The 24,562-nt window shown below is 39.0% G+C and overlaps 1 protein-coding gene across 1 annotated transcript; it reads left to right on the top strand.

The window, feature by feature from the left end:
* The first annotated feature begins 3,117 nt into the window (after positions 1-3,117).
* On the top strand, positions 3,118-24,399 carry TIMMDC1 (translocase of inner mitochondrial membrane domain containing 1). Its single transcript, XM_038582931.1, has 7 exons — positions 3,118-3,534; positions 5,959-6,124; positions 8,221-8,309; positions 8,990-9,057; positions 17,457-17,535; positions 21,542-21,652; positions 23,915-24,399. Exons 1-7 carry the CDS (start codon positions 3,359-3,361, stop codon positions 24,063-24,065), a joined length of 840 nt encoding a protein of 279 aa, XP_038438859.1. The 5' UTR covers positions 3,118-3,358; the 3' UTR covers positions 24,066-24,399.
* The last annotated feature ends 163 nt before the right edge of the window (positions 24,400-24,562 follow it).

Genomic DNA, 24,562 nt, shown 5'->3' on the forward strand with positions numbered 1-24,562 from the left:
GGTTGTTGTTTGTTGTTAACACTGGCTAGGTCCTGCGGTGCCTGAGTGACTCAGTCATCTGAGCATCTGATTCTTGGTTTCGGCTCAGGTCACCACCTCAGGGTCATGATCATCGAGCTCTGCACTCAGTGTTGAGTCTGCTTGAGATTCTCTGCCTGCCCCTCTCCCTCTACCCCCTCCCCCAAGTAAGTAAATAAATAAAATCTTTAAAAACAAAAAAACACTAGCTAGGTCCTACACTTACCTTTCCTCCTTAGAGCACTAAAGGTCATACTTTTCTTAGAAAAAAAAAAGAATAGTTTATTTGAATGAAGTAGGATACATGGGTAAGACAAGTAATGCCTTGCCTTTCTTTATCTGGAGAATATCCTCTGTGTGATGTCACCAGTATCCAACCTTATTCTACTGTGGTAGTCAGGTTCTCCTAATTGCCAAGAACAGAAACTTCTAACTAGTTTACTCAAAAGAACTTACTAGAAGCAGATGAAGGCATCTCAAAGAACCTTGACAAATTTCCTAGCAGTTAGAGGGATAGAAATAAGGGCAACTCCAGGAACTTCAACAAGAATTTTGGACCGCTCTAGAGTGCTGCTGTGTACAGTTCCAGAGACTTCAGGCTCTCTCAGCCTGAGATTCCCAAGAGAAAAAAATTTAATGGGCTCCTTTGGTTCAGCTCCAAAGAGGATAGTTCCCTACACTGACTACAAACAAGGACACACAGAAGTACACAAAAATCCATCTTCCCATGTATCTAAATATGCCATCACTTAAGATAATCCTACTGCATCCAGAGGTAATGTGCTGTGGGTGAGGCAGAGGGCTACAACTACAAAATTTAATATTTTTCAAATACTTCTTGAGCATCTACTGTACACAGAATGGGAGATAAGAAAATGTTTACAACAGGCTCCCTAGCCTCAAGGGGCTCTGTAGTTGAAAAAAACAAATAACAGTACGAGAGGCATCATAGGCAGAAGGCGATTAAGGTGACATGAGGCTTTAATCAGGAGGCCAGTTATTCATACCATGTGAATTTAGAGTGAGAGAAAGAAATTTCCATCTAGTGCAGATGGGAATCTTCATGGTGGTAAAATCTGAGTTGTGCTTTGAAGGACGAGTAAACAAAGTGGTCCTGAGGAGTTCTCAAAATTCGTTTTTTTCTACCTATGAAAACAGTTTATGATCATATATAATACAACAAACTGTAATATATATGTAGCAAGGGCAGTATCTGATGAACCTAGCAGGGAAAGGGAAACTTCTGACTCCTGAGAGAAAATTCATGTTTGGGGAAGAAGTGTTTGAGTTCTGTGCGCGGAACTCAGCAACAAGGGCTGAGGGTAGAAGAATGGTGGTTCCAGATAGTGTGGTGACTATACCGAAATCCTTCCTTGATGCCTTTACTCTAGTAGCAAAGGCACATGCTGGGAAGGAGAGAGCTCTATTTAAACAGTAGTCCAAGCAACCTCAAAACACCTTTTGGGTTAGCATTGTTCTGAGTCCCCTCAAGAAGACCCCAGATCACACAGTAAGGAGAGTATTTCCCTAGTGATTAGAAAAAAGTAAGACCTGGGGATCTGAAAAAGTGGGAGTGTGACAGAAGGTAGAGTCTGAGATGCTGAGATGGAATCGCAGCAACAGTGTGAGCAGTCACCAACGCTCTGGGGACTTGTCAAGGTACTACCAGATGGTAAAGGGAACCTTACAGTGAGGCTCCCAAAGTTAACCAAGAAGCAAAGAAGGCAGCTATAGAGTTCATGAAATTTGCCTGTTAATAAGACATCATTTGTATTTGCAGGGTACGCGTGTCCCTGGGGACATTTGAGTTGTATAAAAATGGCTGAAGTAGTAACTGCCCAACATCCCTGCTCCAAATTGCAAGTCCTCCCTCATCCCAGAATGACTCTGGAATCATCACAAGCATTTATTTTATTTTTTTATACATGTAGACTTGCAGACTTCACCACCATTTTCTTGGACTAAAGCCGTGGGGCTTCATCCTGGTGCCCACCTCTATCTATATGGGGTAGGCAGCAACCTGGAGTCAAAGCCAGGAGTCAGGGCATCTGAATTCTTTATGGAACAACCTATATGCCGGACCCAATGCTAGGTCCTGGACATACGGAGATGAAGATACCCGGCCTCTGAGCTCAGAATTAGTCTACTGAGACACATCAGCAATTAGGCAGTTGTGATGCAATGTAGTAAGCGATAACGATGGGAGCTGATGGAACCCAGTCTCCCAGATAGCGGTCACCAATTCAGGTAGCCCCTGTAGTCAGTCACCCCTCCGGGCCTTATCGAAGTCCAGAGTTCTGTTTCCTGTATCCTTCTAAAGAGTGTAGCAGTTCTCGATTACGTCTAGAAAGGAATAAAGGAGGGGTGGGGATCGGCCTGGGTCTGGTGGCCAGCGAAACGAAATCCCACAAACTGGTTCGGGAATATTTTAAACGCGTGCGTTTTATTTTATTTTTTATTTTTTTAACGCGTGCATTTTAACAAAAACTAATACCTCGACTGCTATGTTAGCAGAGGCTGTACTGAAGGTAAATTATGGCTAGAATATGCAAGAAAAACACCCGATAGCAATTCCAGGAGTTGTCCTGCCTTTTGAGAAAACAGCAGGCATGTGAACTAAGGGGGGTAAAATCCATCTTGTGAAGGACACCCCTCCCCCACCCCCGCACCCGCAGCTGATTGTTCAAAAAATTGTTCTGGAAACCCCAGTGTATCTGGCACCAAGCCCCATCCATGCTCGATGCCGCAGCCCGGGAGGTCGGCGACAGGTAGGTCCGGCTCGTGCTTGCGCAGGTGGGCTTCCCCGCTCCACTTGTATCGACTGTTGCACTTTTTTTTTTTCAAATGTGCGGAATCCCCGGAGTCTTAAGGACTTAAAGTACGTCAGCCTGCGACACCTGGCCGCCCGGAACCGGCGAACGGGGGCCCAGAAAGCCGGGAGACACCCGGGGACGCCGGGCGGGAGGCGGGGCGCACCCGCCGCCACTCACATACTTCCGGGGGCGGGGCGGGCGTTGGCACCGCTGAGGGTCGTCCCGCCTCCAACCGGAAGTGTTTTCCAAGGGCTCCGCCGTCGCCCCGCCCGGTGACCTTTGCCCCCGGCGGGGACGGGACTTCCGGTCTCGTGTATCCAAGGTCCCCCAAAGTGAAGGCCGGTTGGGAGGACGGAGATGTGAGGAGCTGAGGCGGCTGGTCGGGCAGCCGGGAGGCTGGGGTCGTAGCGCGCGGGGGCTGGGCCCCTCCTTGCCGCAGTTGTCCTGTGTCCTACCCCGGCGTCTCCGGGAGGCCTGGGAGCCCTGAGAACCCAGGCGTGTGTCTGTCCTGAGGTTCCGAGAGGGCCATGGCGGTGCGGCCGCGGGCGCCACACGGCTTCCTCTGCGGGCGGCTGAGTCCTTTCCCCCGGGTCTTCGCTGCTGGAGCTGTGGCCGCCGAGTCGGGGGCCCTCGCGGGGGACCAGGAGCTGCCCGACTACGCGGAATCCGGATGGGACCGCCTCCGGGACCTGTTTGTCAAAGAGTAAACGCGCCTCGGGTCTGTGGGGGGAGGGGGCCGTGAAGGGCTGCCGGGCCCCTCAGGGAAGAGCTTTTTTTTTTTTTTTTTTTTTTTTGTAAATAAGATTTGGCATTTTAATATTTGTATCCCCAGCTTGCATCCCCTGACATCGCCATCTGGTAGTCGTGTTGGTTGACAGGACAAGATTTCCAGTGGGAAGGGGGAAACGCACTGCACGTGGGAGCGCTGAGGGCTGTTGAGGGAGTAGAGCCTTCAGGGTAAGCCCCTGGCTTTGCAAGTTGGAAGAACTGGGCCGAGCCAGTCCGTGTCAGAACTCACCCCGCAACCCGCATCTGCAGGGCTCCGCTCCAGTGTTGTTCTCACTTTTCACAAATTGGTATTTTGTATAAAAAAAAAAAAATTTGGTATTTCACAAAATACCCCTGCTCCTCTCCAAAACATGAAGGTCGAAGAGATGGCAGAGAGACCCGTGGAATATTCATTCTGTCAAATAAGGAAAAAAAAAATTATATATATATAAAATAGCAAATAATTGTCTCATCCATTCATGGAACAAGATGTTAGCTGGACTAGCGGGTAAGGTTATTTCAGAGTAAAGTTTAACCCTTCAAATGGAATTGACTTGAATGAAAGACTCGGGATATTTCATTCGTCCGTGCATTCCATCATTTTTTCGTTTATCAATCACTAGTGAATAATTTGCGCTTTCATGAAGTAGGTTCCCCTACAGTTGTCAAGCGGTTAAATGAGCTGAAGCTTTGTGATGTCGCTGAGATTGTTGGGGCAAGAGAGCTTCAGAATCGTGTTTTAATCGCTTTATTGAGATTTCATCTTTTTTTTTTTTAATTTTAAAATTTTTTAGATTTAAAAATTTGTTAAAGGTTTTTTCAAAATATTTTTTTGATTTTATTTTTTTTAAGATTTTATTGATTTTTTTAAAGAGTTTATTTATTTATTTTAAAGATTTTATTTATTTATTCATGAAAGACACAGAGGAGAGAGAGAGGCAGAGACATAGGCAGAGGAAGAAGCAGGCTCCATGCAGGGAGCCTAATGTGGGACTCGATCCCACGTCTCCAGGATCAGGCCCTGGGCTGAAGGCAGGCGCTAAACCGCTGATCCACTCAGGGATTCCCAGATTTTATTTATTTACTTGAGAGCAAGTGAGAGAGAGTGCGGGCATAAGTGGGGGGGGGGGGGGGGGGGGGCAGGGGCAGAAGGAGAGGGATAAATAGACTCTGCTGAGCAGGGAACCTGTCGGGGGTCTTGATCCCAGGACCATGACCTGAGCTGAAGGTAGACGCTTAACCCACTGAGCCACCCAGGTGCTCTTCGCCTTTATTTTAAAGTTAAGTTAATGAGGCAGCCTTTCTCATTGGTCCTTCCAGTAGTTACTTGAAATGCTTGTGAAAGAGCCTACTAGGATATAACATAAGAGGTCCTTTTTTTTTTTTTTTTTTTTAATGATTTACTTATTCATGAGAGAGGCAGAGACACAGGCAGAGGGAGAAGGAGGCTCCATGCAGAGACAGCGATGTGGGACTAGATCCCGGGACTTCAGGATCACACCCTGGGCCCAAGGCAGGCGCTCAACCACTGGGCCACCCAGGGATCCCTACAGGGTTCAATTTATAGCAGTTTTCCTATTGACATAAATATAAGAATTACAGTTTTCTAAGAAATTAGATTTCTCTTGTAGATGCAGGAACTGTTAAAGACTCATTGATTCTGATTTCAGAAATGGGGTTATTGACGGAGCACTTAGGTGGCTCAGTCAGTTAAGTATCCAACTCTAATTTTGGCTCAAGCCATGATTTCAGGGTTGTGGGAGCAAGCCCCATGCTCCCAGGGTCTGTGCCTAGCAGGGCATCTGCTTGAGGTTGTTTTCCCCCTCCCTCTTCCTCTCTTCTCCCTCTACTCATACTCACACACACACTCTCTCTTAAATAAATAAATAAATAATAAATAAATAAAATCTTTGTTAAAAAATTCAAAAAGGGAAATAACTGATTTTTGCATCCAGCTTACAAATTCCTGTTTCCAGAGATGTGGTTGAGTTGTAATAGTCATCAAATTAAAGTACCTGAGGGAAAAAAAAAAACTTTATTGGAACATAATTTGCATCTAGAAAAATATTTTCACAAACCAAACATAGCTGTGTAACCAACACCAAGAAACTGTTAGCAGCATTTCAGAAGCTCTCCTTGTGCCACTCCTAGTCATTGCCTTTCCAACAAATAGCCTAATTTCTAACAGTGTAGATTAATTTTGGCCAAGTTTTGAGGTACTTGTAATATAACTGCATTATTTAATGTATCAGAAGATTCTGCCCATAATGAAAAATTTGGTGATACTAGTATTGGGATAATCTTGAACATACTGTCAGGAAGCAGTCTAATCCCAAACATTGTCTTTTTGATGTCTTAGTGAACAACAGAGAACTTCAAAGGAACTTGAGAATATTTATAAGGCAGCAGTTTCAGCAGGCATCATCGGCTGGGCATATGGCGGCATACCAGCTTTTATTCATGCTAAACAGCGCTATGTTGAACAGAGCCAAGCAGAAGTTTATCATAACCGATTTGATGCTGTGGTGAGTACTGATATTCTAAACGTATAAGGCACACCAGTTTAGTAATTCACTTTACACTTACTCAGGTAGGAGGGCTGGGAGGATTTAAGATGTTAGGTTAAAGAAACAGTAACAGTGGAAGTACTGATGCTAAATGCATATACACATGGCTTGTCAGACCAGGTTTCTTATCTTCAGAAGGATTATCACCAAGGTTGTACTTTCTGAAATAATCTTTCTAATCCCTAGCCAAATCATCAAGGTTAGCTGTAGCATATTAACCCCATTTGCAGAGCCTCCATGGAAGACAATAGTTCATACCTAACAATAATTAGCATTTATAGCTTGACAGTTTACAGAGTGCTAACACATTTGTTAGATCTGTATATCAGTTTTGTTGTAAAAGTGAGGAAGTTAAAGCTCGTAGAGTTGTTTTAGAGTATTTTGAAATTATGTCAGACTTCACAAGTTGCAAAAGTAGTACAAAGAATTCTTTTATACCTTTAACCTAAATTCTGACTTATTTATTAAAAGCCATGAGTCCAGGGGTGCCTGAGTGGCTCAGTTGGTTGAGCATCTGGCTATTGGTTTTTGCTTAGGCCATGATCTTGGGGTCATGGGATCGGGGCCCGTGTTGGGCTTCCTGCTATGCAGGGAGTCTGCTTGGAGATTCTCTCTCCTTCCTGTGCCCCTCTCCCTGCTCACATGCTCTGTATTTTAAAAAGATAACATTTGGGACTCCTGGGTGGCTCAGCGGTTTAGTGCCTGCCTTCGGCCCAGGGCGTGATCCTAGAGTCCCTGGATCGAGTCCCACATCGGGCTTCCTGCATGGAGCCTGCTTCTCCATCTGCCTGTGTCTTTACCTCTCTGTGTGTGTGTCTTTTATGAATAAATAAATAAAATCTTTTAAAAAATAAATAAAAATAAATAACATTTAAAAAACAAAACCAAACAAAAAGCCATCACTCAATACTGATACTCTAGAGGTTTCGACTTGCCCAATATCATATAGTAGTTAAGGATCTACTTAGGAATTCTCTCAAAATCTAGACTATATCCTCAGGATATTATACCAGACTTGCCCTACGGTGATATGAAAATGTGCTGTGGAGACAGACAACCTATTTTCCAATTCTGACTTTATTCCTTACTGGCTGAGTGATCTTGGTTAGAAACTTCCTTTAGTAAACTAGCTCTAGTAAAAACTGAAGCACCTGTCTGAAAAAAAATTATAGATTAAATGAGATAGTATGTTAACACAACTTTTACATCGAAAGTGGACGCTAAATATCAGTTCTCTTTTCTTTCTCCGTTCCTTTCCTGCATATCTGTGTTACTATCATCCTTTCCCTTTTATTTACTGTTTAGTTGGTTGTTCCTGTATATTTTATGGTTTCTTTTTCCCAAGATTTCTTGAATATAGAAAGCAGGCCTAACAGTGACTATATATTTGCCATGGCATTTGCTGTATAGATTCTCAGTTTATGCCTCATTGATAGATTACTTGGTTGACACTGGCAATTCTTAGTTCTTTTTCCATCTTCTTTTTTTTTTTTTTTTAATTTATTTATTCATGAGAGACACAGAGAGAGTCAGAGATATAGGCAGAAGGAGAAGCAGGCTCCCTTTGGGAAGCATGATGCAGAATTCAGTCCCAAGATCCCAGGATCACGGCCGTTGAGCGCCGCTCTTTTTTTTTTTTTTTTTTTTTTTTTTTTTAAATTTTTTTTTAATTTTATTTATTTATGATAGTCACAGAGAGAGAGAGAGGCAGAGACACAGGCAGAGGGAGAAGCAGGCTCCATGCACCGGGAGCCTGATGTGGGATTCGATCCCGGGTCTCCAGGATCGTGCCCTGGGCCAAAGGCAGGCGCCAAACCACTGCGCCACCCAGGGATCCCCTTGAGCGCCGCTCTTTTTCCATCCTCTGATAGATTAGGATATTTGTAGGACTTTGGCTTTATCATCACTACTTAAACAGTGATATTGCTAGAGGTTGTATGGTGTTTCTGTTTAGATGTCTCTACCTAATCCATAGCCAACATCCTTCTGCCAGTCTCAGAATAAAGAAGGTATCAAAGTATCTTGGAACCTCACAGCCTTTTCATTAACTTTAGCAATCTGCACATCGTGCTGCCACACGAGGCTTCATCCGGTACGGCTGGCGCTGGAGTTGGAGAACTACAGTGTTTGTGACTATATTCAAGTAAGTTCTCTCTAAATTGTGACAAAGGGTCTTGGTATTTCAGGAGCATATCTTTTGAGCAAGTGATATTTTTAAAAACTAAATACCCACGTGAAAGTGAGTCATAATACCTTTTTCCTCAAGAACTTTTATCTATCTGTGTAAAAGATTTGCAAATGTAGTTTTGCATCCATGGATGGAAGTCTATTAACTATTACCCAAATAAGTGCAAGGTTTCTAAGTAAGAGAAATTCTGCAGAACTCTTCCTTTTTTTAAATTTTTATTTATTTATGATAGTCACACAGAGAGAGAGAGAGAGAGAGGCAGGCTCCATGCTGGGAGCCCGACGTGGGATTCGATCCCGAGTCTCCAGGATCGCGCCCTGGGCCAAAGGCAGGCGCCAAACCGCTGCGCCACCCAGGGATCCCTGCAGAACTCTTCTTTACGATATCTTTTTCTAAGTGAATATTTTTTCCAGAAATTTGACTGTTCTTTGGTTCATTCTTCAGCAGAGGAAGGCCTACCTAGAAAACCCGTATGCCTATTAATAGTCTGGAACACATTGATGAGGCCTAGAGTAAGACTAGGAATTGACATAGTTGGCACTTCTAAACTAATACTACTTTAGTGAAAATTATGGTCAAGAAAGTAAGTGAGATATGCTTTAAATTTTGTTTTGTTCCTTCCCCCTTCTTCCTAGCACAGTCAACACTGGTCTAAATGTGTACCGAAATAAAAATGCTCTAAGCCATTTTGTCATTGCAGGAGGTAAGACATTTTTGTTCTTATTTATGTTTTTCAGTCTTCTCAAATATGATTTGGGAAATATTTAAGGACTTCTAAATCAGAGCTACTGAATTCTTTGGTTGACTTCTCATCACATCTCATTCAACATTCATGTAAAATGTATAAAGAGCATTGTGCTTGGCCCTTGGTATACTTGATGAACAAAACAGAAAAAAAAAAATCTGTTTTCATGGAGTTTTACCATCTAATGTAATTGGGAAAAAAAGATTGCGGTGATAGAAAGTAACAAATAAGTGAGACAGTGGGATGGTCAAGGTGATCAGAGAAGGTTTTTTCTGGGGAGATGACATTGAAGCTGATACCTGAAAAATGGGAAGAAGTAAGCCTTGAGGGTGAAGGCTCTAAGGCAAGAAAAGTTCCTCAAAAATAGGATAATGTGACTGGAACATAGTGAGCGAGAGGGAAGAGTGCCTTGAGATAAGATTGGCGAAATGAAGTAGAAAGGGACCAGATTTTTTATGGTAAGAAATTGAATTTTATTTTAAAGCTCTATGCCTCTGGTAAATGTGACCTCTTTAAAATGAATGTTAAGAAAAAGTATTGAAGTATTATTTCCAGAACTATAAATAAAGTGCCGCATATACTCAAGCATTCACTACCTCACGTACATTCTCTTGCATATAAAAACATATATATATATATAATGCACATAACATTTAAAAAATATTTAATTTGGAAATAATTTCAAGCTTACAAAGAGTTTTAAAAATAAAAGTAGTACAAGGAATAGCCTTCATATCCTGAGACTCAACTGTGGTTAAACATTTTAGTCCATTTGCTTTATCATTGTGCTCTTTTTTGGGTGCATGCTCTCTATGTACATATACACACATGTAAAAGTATATACGCATAGTTTGAACTTATTTTAATGGAAACATTTAAAAATAAATATAGAAATTTTAAAACATTTTAACATAAAACTAGAAATAGGTATTAATAGCATTGGAACGGTTGGAACGTGCCCTTTTTAAAACTTGCAGCCATTTTTCCATTGTTGTTCTGTAGACTCCAATGACTGTATCCAAACCAAATTCTATTTTCCTCCCCTAGCTTCCATGCTTGTTCCTGCTCTTATGATCTCTATCATCTATCCTTTTAAATTTAAAAAACCAACAAAGCCAAGCAAGGATATGGTCCTGCTCTTCATCTCCTCCTTTCCAAAGTTCTAGTCTTATCAATTATATTTTTTTAATATATATGGACCCCCATCTCCTTTTTCCTCTCACTGCTGCTATCCAGTCTTCCCAGTTCTAGTCTTGGTTTGCTCTACTTCCAGTGTTGCCTTCATACTTTTTGAACTAGAAATATGATTTAACACTTTTTTGCTTGAGGTTCTTCCATAGTTTCCCATCATTCCCATCTTGATCTGGCCCCCATAATCTGCTCTTGCTCCACCCTTCTGACTCCACTCTAATTTCCCAAACCCAGTATAATCTTGCTTCACATGTATGGGTTCCTCTTCTTGAACCTGCCTTCCCACTCCCATAGACAATTTTGTTTAGCTCTTACTAAACCTGTCTTTCAAGGTTCAGCTCATCTGTCAGCTTCAGTTTTCCTAGATATCCTTCCTAGCCCCTATTTTCTTATCTTCGGGTTTTTTTTTTCTTTTAATTAAAAAATATATTTCATTATTTCAGTTATTTTAATGGAATCTTTCGTTATTCTAATTACAAATTATTGATGGACAATTTATAAACACTGTGTGTGCAGTGTGCCATTCTTTATTTATTTTTTTTTTTTGTATATTTTCTATTAGAGTTTGATTTGCCAACATACAGCATAACAGCCAGTGCCCATCCTGTCAAGCGCCCCCCTCAAGTGCCTGTCACCCAGTCACCCCATCTCCCTCTCCCCTTCCATTACCCCTTGTTTGTTTCATATTTGGGTCTTTTTAGGTGTTTTTCCCCTATAGTTCAGTCTAAATACTTTAATCATAGCACTTAAAATACTATGTTGTAGCTGTTAATTTGTTTTGCTTCTCTACTAGATGACTTACTTGGTATCAGAAAAGTCTTTGCCTTTTATATCACAATTCTTTGATGCATAGTAGAGTAGAATAAATGTTTCTTGAATGTAAATTAAATGTAAAAATTAGGAAAAATAATAAGAATAGAAAAATATATCTGATACAATATAATTCTTTATCTCAAATCAGCAACCAACATTGAACTTAATGATGTAACACAAAAGTAATTTCCCCTGAAGTCAGAATCAGGCCAAGGATATTGGCCTCTCATTATATTATTTGGCATTCATCTGGACATTTATAAATGTAAGTTTAACATCTGGAATGGCTGAGTGAGGAGCTTGGCAAATCCTTTCCACGAAAAGCAACAATAGAATTGGACAAAATTATCAAAAGCAACCATTTAAAGATGCTGGAAGTTGACCACAAGCACCCAACAAATCAGTAAGCATTTATCCAAGAGTTTCTACTGAGTCTTAGTAAGAAATTGAGAGTCTGTGGTGTTCCAGCCTAGGGTTGCTCCTGCCCCCTAACCCACAGTTCTATGATGCAGAAGTTTCACAAAGACAGGCTGGGGGACCAACTTTCTGCTGCTTGAAGTGGCTGGCTTTATTTGGAACAGAGAATAAAAAATTCCAAGCCAAAGGGAGTTGCTGAAAATAATTGTGACAGAGAAGGGTAATGTCACACAGCTAATCTGAGGTTTTGATACTATTTGGGGTAAGGAATAGACTGGCAGAGGAGACAGAATCTTAACAGAGATATCTAGGGGACAAGATGGCCAGAGAGGGCTTTAATAAGATCCTGCTTATCCCTAGAACCCTGGAAAGTTGCACACGTGTGTAAATATTCATGCACATTCAGGAGAAACTGGTAAGGGCCCTTGCAAGCTACTTATCTTTGGTTAGTTGTGAGGGTTAACTGTGAACACCAAAAGAAAATGCCATAAAAGACTTATAAACTGTCTAAACTTTTAATGCATTCTTCAGCACAGATACATTGGCAGAAGATGGAAGCCTTACTGGCTTGAGATGTTTAAGCATAACCTTTAATGAATCTTTGGCTGACTACTTAAGCCAGTGTTATGTCTAGGAAACCAGGCATAAAGATAAAAATTGAGCAAAGACTTTAGTGGCTATAGTCTGCAGAGAAAAGACTCCATAAAATTGGTCCAGTCAAGTTGCTACATAAACAGAGAATTACAGCCATGCCCCTGGGATGTACTAATAACTCCAGAGATGTGTAATTTATTATCTAAAAAGTATAGTTTTCAATAACAACAACAAAATCACAAGACATGCAAAAACGGGATTAAAAAAACAGTCATTAGGAATGTCTCTGACAGAACCCATCTGTTGAACATAGCAGACAAAAAGGCTTCATACCTTTTTTTTTTTTTAAGATTTTTATTTATTTATTCATGAGGGGGGGGGGGGACAGAGACACAGGCAAAGGGAGAAGCAGGCTCCATGCAGGGAGCCCAACTCAGGACTCGATCCTGGGTTTCCAGGATCCCGCTCTGCGCTGAAGGCAGCGCTAAACCACTGAGCCACCTGGGCTGCCCACTTTATACCTTTTTCAAAGAAATAAAAGTATGATGACAGTGACTTATCAAATAGAGAATGTCAATAAAGACAGAAATTATTTAAAAAATCAAATGAAAATTCTGGAGTTGATAAATATAAAAATAGAAATTAAAAGTTCACTGGAGAGGAGGAGCTCAACACCATATTTGAAATAGAAGAGAATTGGTGAACTTGAAGATGGATCAATATAGATTGTCTCTTGTGAAATAATTTTTTTTGTAAAGACTTTGAGAGAAAGAGCAAGCACATGGGCAGGGGGCAGAGGGAGAGAGAGAGACAACAGACTCCCCACTGAGCAGGGAGCCCAACATGGGGCTCAATCCCAGGACCCCAAGAACATGACCTCAACTGAAGGCAGATCTTTAATGACTAGCCACCCAGGTGCCCATGAAGGACAGAATTTTTATTCTTATTTATTTACTTACTATTTTTAAGATTTTATTTATTCTTTTTTTTTTTTTAAGATTTTATTTATTTATTCATGAGAGAGACAGAGGCAGAGACGTAGGCAGAGGGAGAAGCAGGCTCCCCATGGTGAGCCTGATGCGGTACTTGATCGTGGACCCTGGGACCACGACCCAAGCCAAAAGCATACACTCAACCACTGAGCCACCCAGGTGCCCCAGGGCAGAATTTTTTAAATGAAGAGAAGTGACCTGACCCTCAGCAGTCTATAGGACACCATCAGAAATACCAACAAATGTGTGATGGGAATGCTTAATGGAGAGTAAAGAGAGAAAAGGGCATAAAAAAGTATTTTAAGAAATAATGGCTACAGACTTCCCAAATTTGATGAAAAACATTAATCCATACATCGAAGATGCTTAACAAATTTCAAGAATAAACATGAAGCGATTCACACCTAGATGTATAATAATTACACTATTGAGAGAGAAAAATCTTAAAACCAGCAAGAAAAAAACAAGGAACCATTCCAATGAAAGTAATAGCTGATTACTCATCAGAATGATGGAAGCTAGAAGGCAGTAGAATGGCATAATTATATAAGTAATTATTAAAGGCCATATAAATACACATTTTCTCAAGTGGACTAAAAGACAACACAAATAATAAAAGACAATACACAAAATAATAAAATTGAAGTATTAGACATATAGCATGTTTAAAGCCATAGATGGCATTAACAAATGAGAGGAAAGGAATGGAAGTATGTTGGAGCAAGGAGATGATACCAAATAGTAACTTGGCAGGAAGAAATGAAAAGTACTAGAAATGGTAAATATGTAGGTTAATATAAAAGACTGCATAAACCTATAGTTTTTCCTTTATTTTCTTAACTGTTGTTTTTCCCTTCTTTAAAATACATATGATTGTGTAAAATAATAATATTCTGTTGCTATGTTTTAACATACATATATGACATAAGTGACAATAGCACCAAGATAGAAGAGGATTGGAGCTGTATTGGAAGATTCTGTACATCTTACTGTAATAAAATTAGTACTGATCTGAAGTAAATTATGATAAATTAAGATGCATTGGATAATCCCTTAAACAAGTAATAAGAAAGTAACTTTTTAAAGTAGTAACAAGGTCAAAAAGGAATTAAATAAGATACATAGAAAACAGTAAGATGGCAGAGCTAAATCCAGCTGTATCAGTAATAACATTAAATATGAGTGGATTAAACACTGCAATCAATAGGCAGAGATTGTCCAACTATTTAAAAAAAAGATCCAATTATATGCTGTCTACAGGAGACAATTTTAGTTCAAAGAAACAAGTAAGTTGAAAGTAAAAATGGTGGAAAAAGATAAACTATACAAACAGTAAGGAAAAGAGCTCAAGTGGCTCTTCTAGTATCAGACAAGATAGACTTTAATATAAAAATGCCAGGGCAGCCCAGATCAATAAATATTTGGAAATTAACATATTTATAAATAACCACAGGAATAAATAAACCACAGGAATCACAAGGTAAATTAGAAATATTTTGAGTTGAATGAAAATGAAAGCACATGCCAAAATTTCTAAGATGTATGCAAATTAGTATTTAGTGGGAAATTTATAGTTACAAACACCTACATTTTAAAGAAGAAAGATCCCAAATGAACAGTCTAATTGAAAAGATAACAAAATAGAAAACCTTTAGCAAGACTGACCAAGAAGAAAAAAATACACAAATTACCAAGATTTACTCAAGAACAAATAGAAAATCTGGATAGCCCTATAAGATGTTAAAAAACTAAATTATTAAATTTTTTTTTTTTTTTTTTTTTTCACAAAAGCACAGGACCAGATGGCTTCAATGGCTTTTTGGAAAGTTTCTTTCACAAACTTTTCCAGAAAATAGAGGAAGAGGAAACGCTTTCAAACTTCCCTTAGACTAGTATTACCTTGATACGAAAGCCAGATAAAGAGAACTACAGATCACTATCACTGGAGTATATACTCGGGGGTGGCTGGCTGGTTCTCTTGGCAGAGCATGTGACTCTTGATCTCAAGGTTGTAGGTTCAAGCCCCATGAAAGGTGGAGAGATTACTTTTTTAAAAAAAAAAACTATTTGCACAAAAATTCATAAGAAAATACTAGTAAATGAAAACCACCAACAAACAAAGATTTTTATATCATGACCAAGTGGAATTTATCCAAGGAATTTAAGGTTAGCTTAGAAAAAGCATTTGATAAAAATCCAACATTCATGATAAAAACTCTCAGTGAAGTAGGAATAAAAGGGAACTCCTCTAACCCAGTGAAGGTCATCTATGACAAAACCTGCAGCAGATGTCATATTTAATGGTGAAAGACTGAATGATTTTTCCCTAAGACTGAGAACATGGCAAAGATGTATATATTTGTAATTCAGGTACTTGAGATGAATACAGTTATATATATTATACTGGAGACTTTAACCACAGCATTCAGGCAAGAAAAAGAAATAAAAAGTACCAAGATTGAAAAAAAAAACACAAAAGTATGTTGTCTTTATTCATAGAAAACAAGGTTATATGTAATAAACAGTCTAACTCCGTTTTTGGTGTTTGGCTGTTGACAGCTTATAAGCCTCACTACCCCTCTCCCCACCTTTGATATAGTTTTAGGTTTGCAGTAAAATTGGGCAAAAGACACAGAGATTTTCCATATATTCCGTCCCCTACTTACACGTACCTATCAACATTTCACATCACAGTGGGATATTAGTTGCAATGGAAGAACCTACATTGATGCATCATTATCACCCAAAGTCCATAGTCCCTTTAGGGTTCAGTTCACTCTTGGTACACATTCTGTGGGTTTGGACAAATGTTGGGTGATTTGTATCCAAACATATGTGTATGATATTGTGGTACCATAAAGAGCATTATCATTGCCCAAAAAATGTGCTCTACATATGCATCCTGCCCACCAGCCCCTGATAACCACAGATCTTTTTTTTTTTTTTTTTTTTTTTTTACTGTTTTCATAGTTTTGCTTTTTCCAGGATGTTACATAATAGTACATAGCTTTTTCAGATTGACTTTCACTAAATAATATGCATTTAAGTTTCCTCCAATGCCTTTTCATTAGTTGATAGCTCATTTCTTTTTAGTGCTAAATAATATTTCATTGTCTGAATGTACCAGTTTATTATATTATCTACTGAAGGACATCTTGGTTGTTTCCAAGTATTGACAATTATGAACAAAGCTGCTATAAATGTCTGTGTGCAGGTTTTGGTGTGGACATAAGTTTTCAGCTCTTTTGGATAAATACCAAGGAGCATGATTGCTGGATCATATGGTAAGAACATGTTTGGTTTTGTAAGAAACTATCAGACTATCTTCAAAAGGAGCTGTACCGTTTTGCATTCCAACCAGCAACGAACAAGAGTTTCTCTTGTTCCACATCCTTGCCAGCATATAGTGTTATCGGTGTTCTAGATTTTGGCTATTCTGATAGTTTTTTTTTTTTTTTTTAAGATTTTATTTATTCATGTGAGACACGGAGAAAGAGGCAGAGACATAGGTAGGAGAAGCAGGCTCTATGCAGGGAGCCTAATGCGGGACTCGATCCCGGGACTTTGGGATCATGCCCTGAGCCAAAGGCAGAGGCTCAACCACTGAGCCACCCAGTCGTCCCTATTCTGATAGGTTTTTTAAAAAATACCTTATTTTTTAATAAGAGTAATAGAACTAAAGATGATTTTTGTTCTTGTTAATTTTAAAACTTAGAAAATAAAAGAATGAATAAGTAATACTTAAATAAGACAAAAAAATCTCATTTATTTAAAAAGTCTTTCTGAGATGGCATTAGTTGTGTTATACCTAGTAAGGGAGAAAAATGAATGACCTCATAAATAAACCATCCCAGTGAAGGAAATAGGACCTGTGTACTGGCCACCAGGTGGCAGTGTAGGCCAAATGTCCACTTGTGGGTCGGCCTCAGGTGTGGCCAGCCCTACAGAAAGGGTGAGGCTGGGGGGCAAAGGTATAAACTGCAGGGGGTTTTGGGGAAAGCTTTTCTTGAAGAAAGAAGAAATGGAAGAGGTGGAAGTGAAGAAATTACAGATTTTTAAGAGGACATGGGAAAAATGAAGCAGAATGAGAAGAGATTAGACCAATAGAACAGATGGAGAAATTAGGTTTATAAAAGGAATGTTTCTTCCCTTGAACCTCCCATGTGGAAGAGAGAAGCTAGCCATGTGGCCTTTTAGATTCAGGATATCTAGGTTGTGGTGGTATATTAACGTTGGGTTCAGAAAACTTACTTAGTTGTTTATGTCCTTTTTATAGAAGGGAAATTTAAAAAATGGATTCTAGTGTTTAAAGATAATTTCATATTGGTTTTTTTGTTTGTTTTAAAATAGCTGTCACAGGAGGTCTTTTTAGAATAAACTTAGGCCTGCATGGTCTGGTGGCTGGTGGCATAATTGGAGCCTTGCTAGGGTAAGTGTTCACATGGTTTCATTCTAAGTTAACACAACTTTCATTAATGCCGTACCTGTCAAAAATCTCTTTCATTTCCAAAGAACAAATTCAAATCTAAAAGCCTGTAAAAGGTCTTTAGTCTTGTATTGGCAGTGGCTTTGACTGTCAAATTCTAATTCTACCCTGATGGTTGACTTTACTTCCAATTGTCACTGATTAAAAACTGTTTAAATATCTCTAACACCTGAAAATGTTTGCAGGTTTTTTTTAAAGTTTTTTTTTTTTTTTTTTTTTTTTATTTATTCATGAGAGACACAGAGAGAGAGAGAGGGGCAGAGACACAGGCAGAGGGAGAAGCAGGCTCCATGCAGGGAGCCCAATGTGGGACTTGATCCCGGGTCTCCAGGATCACACCCTGGGCTGCAGGTGGCGCTAAACCTCTGTGCCTCCGGGGCTGCCCTTTTTAAAGATTTTTATTTTATTTATTTATTCATGAGAGACAGAGAGAGAGAGGCAGAGACACAGGCAGAGGGAGAAGGGAGAAGTCCCTCCCTTGCAGGGAGCCCGACATGGGACTCCATCCTGGGATTCCAAGATCAAGACCCGAGCCGAAGGTGGCGCTAAACCGCTGAGCCACCCAGGCTGCCCAATATTGGCAGTTTGAACAATGGTTTTTACAAGGAGCAGGAAAAAAAGTAAAACAACTAACAAGTACATTGCATTAAAAACTTTTTTTTAGTTTTGGTTTTGTTTATTAATAAGTTTAAAATTTTTTCTTCTCCAGCTTTTAACTTTGAAACATTTTGAACCTACAGAAAAGTTGAATGACTTAGTACATTGAACACCCATATATCCTTCACTTATATTCACCAGTTGTTAACATTTTGCCAAATTCATTTTATATCTCTGTATGTGTGTACAGTTCTTTCTCTTTTTTTTCTTTTTGGTTAAACCTTTTGAGACCTCATAATTCCTCACCTCTGAATATATCAGCATGGATCTCCCAGGATGAAATGGAGAATATTCGCCAATGATATTACAGTGTAATCATCACAACAAATTGTTTAGCATTGATTCAATGTAGATGTCTTAGGGTCCATATTCAAAATTTTTTGATTATTACAATGCTATATATATATATATATACACACACACACACACACATAGTAACACACGTACATATATTTTTAAACCCAGGATCCGATTGTATATCATTTTTATGGTTTTTATTCTTATTTTTTTTTTAAGTTTTTTTTTTTTTTTTTTTTTTTATGATAGTCACACAGAGAGAGAGGCAGAGACATAGGCAGAGGGAGAAGCAGACTTCATGCACCGGGAGCCCGATGTGGGACTCGATCCCGGGTCTCCAGGATCACACCCTGGGCCAAAGGCAGGCGCCAAACAGCTGCGCCACCCAGGGATCCCTATTCTTTTATTAAAAAAAAAAAAAAAAAAAAAAAAAGATTTATTTCTTTATTTGGGAGGGAGAGCAAATCTGAAGCAGACTCTGCCCTGAGCTTAGACCTGATAGGGGGCCTGATCTCATGACCTTGAAATCATGATCTGAGCTGAAACCCAAGAGTTCAATGCTTAACCAACTGTGCCACCTAGATGCTCCTTGATTCCTTTAAACTAGAACAGTTCCACTGCCTTTTTTCCCCCAGAAAATTTCTCAATTTCTTTTGAGTATTCCCTCATGATTAGATTTAGGTTAAATGTTTTTGGTGTAAATACAATATAGATGAAGTTGTTTCCTTGTCAGTTTTTCACATCAAGAGACATATTGTATCGCGTATCATAAGATATGTTAATTTTAGTTACTTGGTGCAGTACTTTCTATTGCTGTGTGACAAATTACCACAAACTTCTGCTTGAAACACAACCCATTTATTTTATCACAATTCTGTAGATCAGAAGTCTGGATAGGCTCAGACGGGCTCTCGCTCTTCAGGGTTTTACAAGGCCAACTTCAAAAGTATTGGTCAGGCAGGCTCTTATTGGAGGCTCTGGGGAAGAATCTGTTCCCAAACCATTCTGGTTGTGAACAGGATCCTTGTGGCTATCAGGGCTGAAGTCACTGTTCCCTGGCTGGTTGTCAGCCAGGCACCACTGTTCATAGAGGCGTCCCGATTCCTTATCCTAGTGCCCCCTCCATGTTCAAAGCACAACCAGCATGTTGAGTCCTTCCTGTACTTTGAATCTCTCTGATTTCTACACTGCCGCCAGAGAAAACTCTGTGCTTTTAAAGAGTTTACCCAGATCATTTTTTGATTCACTCAAATTCAGCTTCTTACTGACCTTCAGTACATCTGTAAAATTTTGCCATGTAGCATAATCATGGGTATAATATATTCATAGTTGAAAAATTAAGGCAGGACAATTTGGGGGACCATTTTAGAACTCTGCCTACCACATTTGCATCTACTAAGTTTCTCCACTGTAAAGGTATCTTTTTCACATTGTGAATAAATAATCTGTGGGATAAGACTGAACAGCCTGTTCACCTGTCTTTTTTCCTGGTGGTTTTAATGATCTATTATAATTATTGCTATAATCACTTACTACAAAAATGATTGCAAAATGATTTGTTCTGTCTCTTCTGTTTTTATTAGTTGGCACTCACCTGAATAAGAAGAGTTCTCCCTTTCCCTCTACCTATGCCCTCCCTTTTTCTATCCCCTTTTTAGGAGGAAGATTTATGCATTCTTTTTAAAAATTCTTGAAAATTCTGCATGTCATAATTCATTGCTGACATTATTTTTATTATATTGTGGTTTTTTGTTTGTTTCTTAGCAAACTCTACCTCCAGTGTGGGACTTTAACTCAGGACCCCGAGATCAAGAAACACACGCTCTACTGACTGAGCCAACCAGGCGCCCCTTGTTATATATATGTTAATATACCAGCTTAGTCTGAAGAGAAAAATTGTTGAAATTAGCAAAAATAATTTATTTTTATTTGTCATTAAAAACACAACATAAAATTTATAAATTTAACCATTTTGAAATGTATAGTTTAGTGGTGGTAGGTATATTCACATTGTTGCACAAAAGATCTCTAGAACTTTATTTTGCAAAACTGAAAACTCTATACCCATTGAACATTAATTCTTCCCTCCCCCTGCCCCCCAGCCTTTGGTATCCACCTTTCTACTTTGTTTCTAGGATTTTGACTACTTTAGATACTTCATATTAATGGAATCATATAATGTTTGTCCTTTTGTCACTGGCTTATTCACTTAGCATAACATCCTCAAAGTTGATCCATGTTGTAGCATGTGACTCTTTTTAAAGGCAACATAATGCTCCATTGTATATACCACATTTTCTTTAACCAGTTGTCAGTGGACATTTCCACTTAGCAAAAATAATTTTTTGAATGAGCTACTTAGTTTGTAGTCAGGGGAAACTTAAGTTATATCAGAGTCAAAAACTCTCTCTTTGAGAACACAAGAACCATACCCTCGTCATTACTGTAATAATTGTTCATCTAAATCAGTTTCTCAAAGGGGAACTATTGACATTGTAAGTGAGACTGTTGTGCCAGACTTTTGAATTTGAGGATGTTTTGGTGGTTCCACCTCCAGAGGCTAGTAATATCCTTCCCTCCAACCAAAAATGCCCTCCATAGTTCCTGCCCTCTGCAGGGTTTGATATCATTTCTGGTATTAATTTCGTTTCTGAGAAATCTTCAGTATAAAGCTACTTGCCAGAACTTGTCATAAGTATATATTTTCCCAGTTTATCACTCATTTATAAAACCCAGAGCCAAGGTATAGACCTGTTGTTTTTATACCAATTAATTTTAGGAAGTTGCAGCGATAGCTTTTTTTCTACGGTTTAGAAGACCAGGAAGGAAATTGCCATAATTTTTTCTTCATTCGACAAGGACACTTTGTCAGAGTTCCTATACCTGTCAGGGAATAGGAGGCTCAGTCGGTGTTGCTCATGCCTTAGCAGATACTCACATGGTGTGTGTTCTAATAGCTCCTGTTTCCTCAGCTCTCTTTCTGCTTTCACCTCAGCGCTCCTGTAGGAAGTCTTTTGATGGCATTTCAGAAGTTCTATGGGGAGACTGTCCAAGAGAGAACACAGAAGGATCGCAAAGCACTCCATGAGCTAAAACTGGAAGAAAGGTAAGGAGCATGTGAAGATGAGGGTATCTGATTTTCCTAAACATTGTGGTGGTCTCTTAACCCAGGTCTTCTAAACCACCTCTCAATTCAGAGATGAGTTTCTAGGGTACCTGGCTGGCTCCGTCGATGGAGCACTCTTGATCTTGGGGTTGTGAGTTTAGGTCTCATGTAGAGATTACTTAAATAAAGAAAGAAAATCTCAAAGAAGAGTTTCCTTTTCTTCAACTTGTACCCTACCTGGTCTTTTAATCTTTTTAATGAAGGAATGAGAAAATGAAAAATACTAATTTTATTTTTAATCTGATGAGGCTCATTCTTTAGATACTTTTTTTAAAAGTTAAGATGTTGTAAATCTCATTTGATTGCATTTTTTTTTTCTTTTTCTATGTTCTTGACTGCATAGGAAATTACCTAAAGGAAATGGACAGCAATGAATGAGTTTTAACTTGGCTTTATTTAAAAGATGATATCCCCGGTTACACATGCATCTGTGAACAATACAGAGCATGTTAGGTCTCTACATTCAAAGATTCTACTTGCTGTGGATGCCCATGAATTAGGTAGTTATAGCGGCTGCTCATAGACTGGATGCCACTGAGGAGGATAAAAACTTTCACCTGTTCCACCTAGTCATTCCCTAGGGTGCAGTTATCAGACTGAGAGTGGATTTTGTGCTGATTCTTTGTAAGATCACCAGAATAGGCTGCTGTTAGCGCTCCTGGTACAAATGATTCTCATGGCTCAGCTTCCTGTGTACAACTAAAGCTTCTGCTGTTTTAGTAGTTGATAGTCTTTTTTCCCTCATGTTTTTACTTGAAGCTTCCATTTATGCTAAGCACACATACACATATGGAAACTCTTAATATCCATAGGTCAGTTATTCAGGGACTTAGGTTCGATAGGAGAAAAAGCATGGATTTTGCAGCCAGTGAAACCTTGAAAACGAATCCTAAATCCCAACTAGGCTATTAATTTTGTGACTTAGATATTTTACTTAACTTCAAGCCCTCTGTTTTCTCAGCCAATCTGAGGGCAGAATCACACCACAATGCTCAATATGTGTTTGTTTCATTCACTCCTTTAGTAAGAGGGTAGATGGGATATGTAGTTGTCTAAGTTCTAGGATAAAGCATTTAAGATTCTAAATGCCAGGATAAAATGTAATGTAGAGAATTAAAAGCATGAAAGCATTAGCTTACTTTTAGTTCTTTAGGTGTCATAAGAAACTTTTTTTTTTTTTTAAGAAAAGAAAGCTTTGAGAAAGAAATTGGAAAGGTAAAGAAAGTATATTTGATACAGAAAGTTGCAGGAGAATTTACATTTGGAAAAATATGAACATAATAATTGTATCCCAATAAAAAAAGGAAAACAGAAAAGTAACTAGAGAGGTCGATCGGTTATTTAGAGATGGAAAACCCACGAATGGCTAAAAATAATAACTTGAATTGAATTATAGTACTGAAGGATACTTTAGAAGGAAATAAGGCCAAAAATTTATGGGGCACTTAAATGTCTGTGATCTATATGTGTCATTCTTGAGGAGTTAATTTAAATCACAGTTAAGAGCTTATTCTATGCCTGCTTCTCTGCTTGAAAATATAGAGAAGTCAAACAAAGTGAGAGTATAAATAATTGCCTTAGTGAGCCAAAAATGTGGAAAACTGTAGAGATATGGAAGAAGAAATGGTCAAACCTGGTATGAAGAGTCGAGAAAAAAGTTATGGATGACCTTGCTAATCACTTAAAAAAAGGAGGACACTAATAATAGATTTAGAAAAAGAACTGATCTGTTATTTGGAAATTGATTTTAACTCCTTGTAAATAATACATTTATAATGTTGTCCCATCTGACTTTTCCATATTGAGTTTACCATTGTTCTAGCCTTTGTGCAGTTCTCACAAGGTCTGGCAACAGAGAGTTAATGGAGTGGCAGGGGGCTCATATTCACCCCCCAGCCCTGAGGGCAAGAGGACAACCAGTTTGCAAGGCTCACACTTGAGCATGACACCCTACAGGAACTCTGGAATATCTTAGGGATCAGAGCTGCTGCCACAGCACACACCATTTTGGTGATATGAGAAGTGTAGTTGGCACATGAATGGAACTAGTTAGGAGAATGAAGAAAGTCATTGTTTTTGAAGTGTAAGGAGCAGTGTTTGCTTTTAAGGCACAGGGAGAATAGATAAACACTTTCTTTAAAAAAAAAATCTGAGAACTAAGAAACAGAGCAGTACATGATATATCCTTTTCTTTCTTTACAGTAAAGCCAGACTACAATTTACTCAGCTCCTACCTGAAGAAATTGAAAGTAGCTTACAGAAAAATCAATCCAAAGATGATGTTAAGAAAATCGAAGCACTGCTAAATCTTCCTAGAAACCCTTCATCAACACATAAACAAGACAAAGACTAAAAATATTCTGAACTTAAAATTCATTGGTGAATCAAAGGGATCTATGTCATTGTATGCCAATAGTAGGCTTCTCCTTGGTCAGCCTGGTGACAAATGTAAGTGCAGGCACCTCTAGTGGCAATGGCCCCTTACCTTTTTTTTAACCAAGAATTGGGCTATTGTATGGTCACTTTACTCATCCTTAAGTTTAAATACACACTTATGTCTTTTCTGATTGATCTATATATTTGAAATTATATCTGTACTGATCAATCAATACAATACAATACATAATTCTTTTCCCTGGATTTTACTACAGAAAATTTAAAATTTCCCAAGATTGGAGTTGACTTCTGAGGGTTGTATGTTTATTCTTGCGGCCCTTTATTTTTTTGTTTTTTTTTAAAGATTCTATTTATTTATTCATGAAGACACAGGGAGAGAGGCAGAGACACTGACAGGGAGAATTCAGGCTCCTCTCGGGAAGCTTAATGCAGGACTCAATCCCAGGACCCCAG

The sequence above is a fragment of the Canis lupus genome, chromosome 33, assembly GCF_011100685.1.
Source record: "Canis lupus familiaris isolate Mischka breed German Shepherd chromosome 33, alternate assembly UU_Cfam_GSD_1.0, whole genome shotgun sequence".
NCBI lineage: Eukaryota > Metazoa > Chordata > Mammalia > Carnivora > Canidae > Canis > Canis lupus.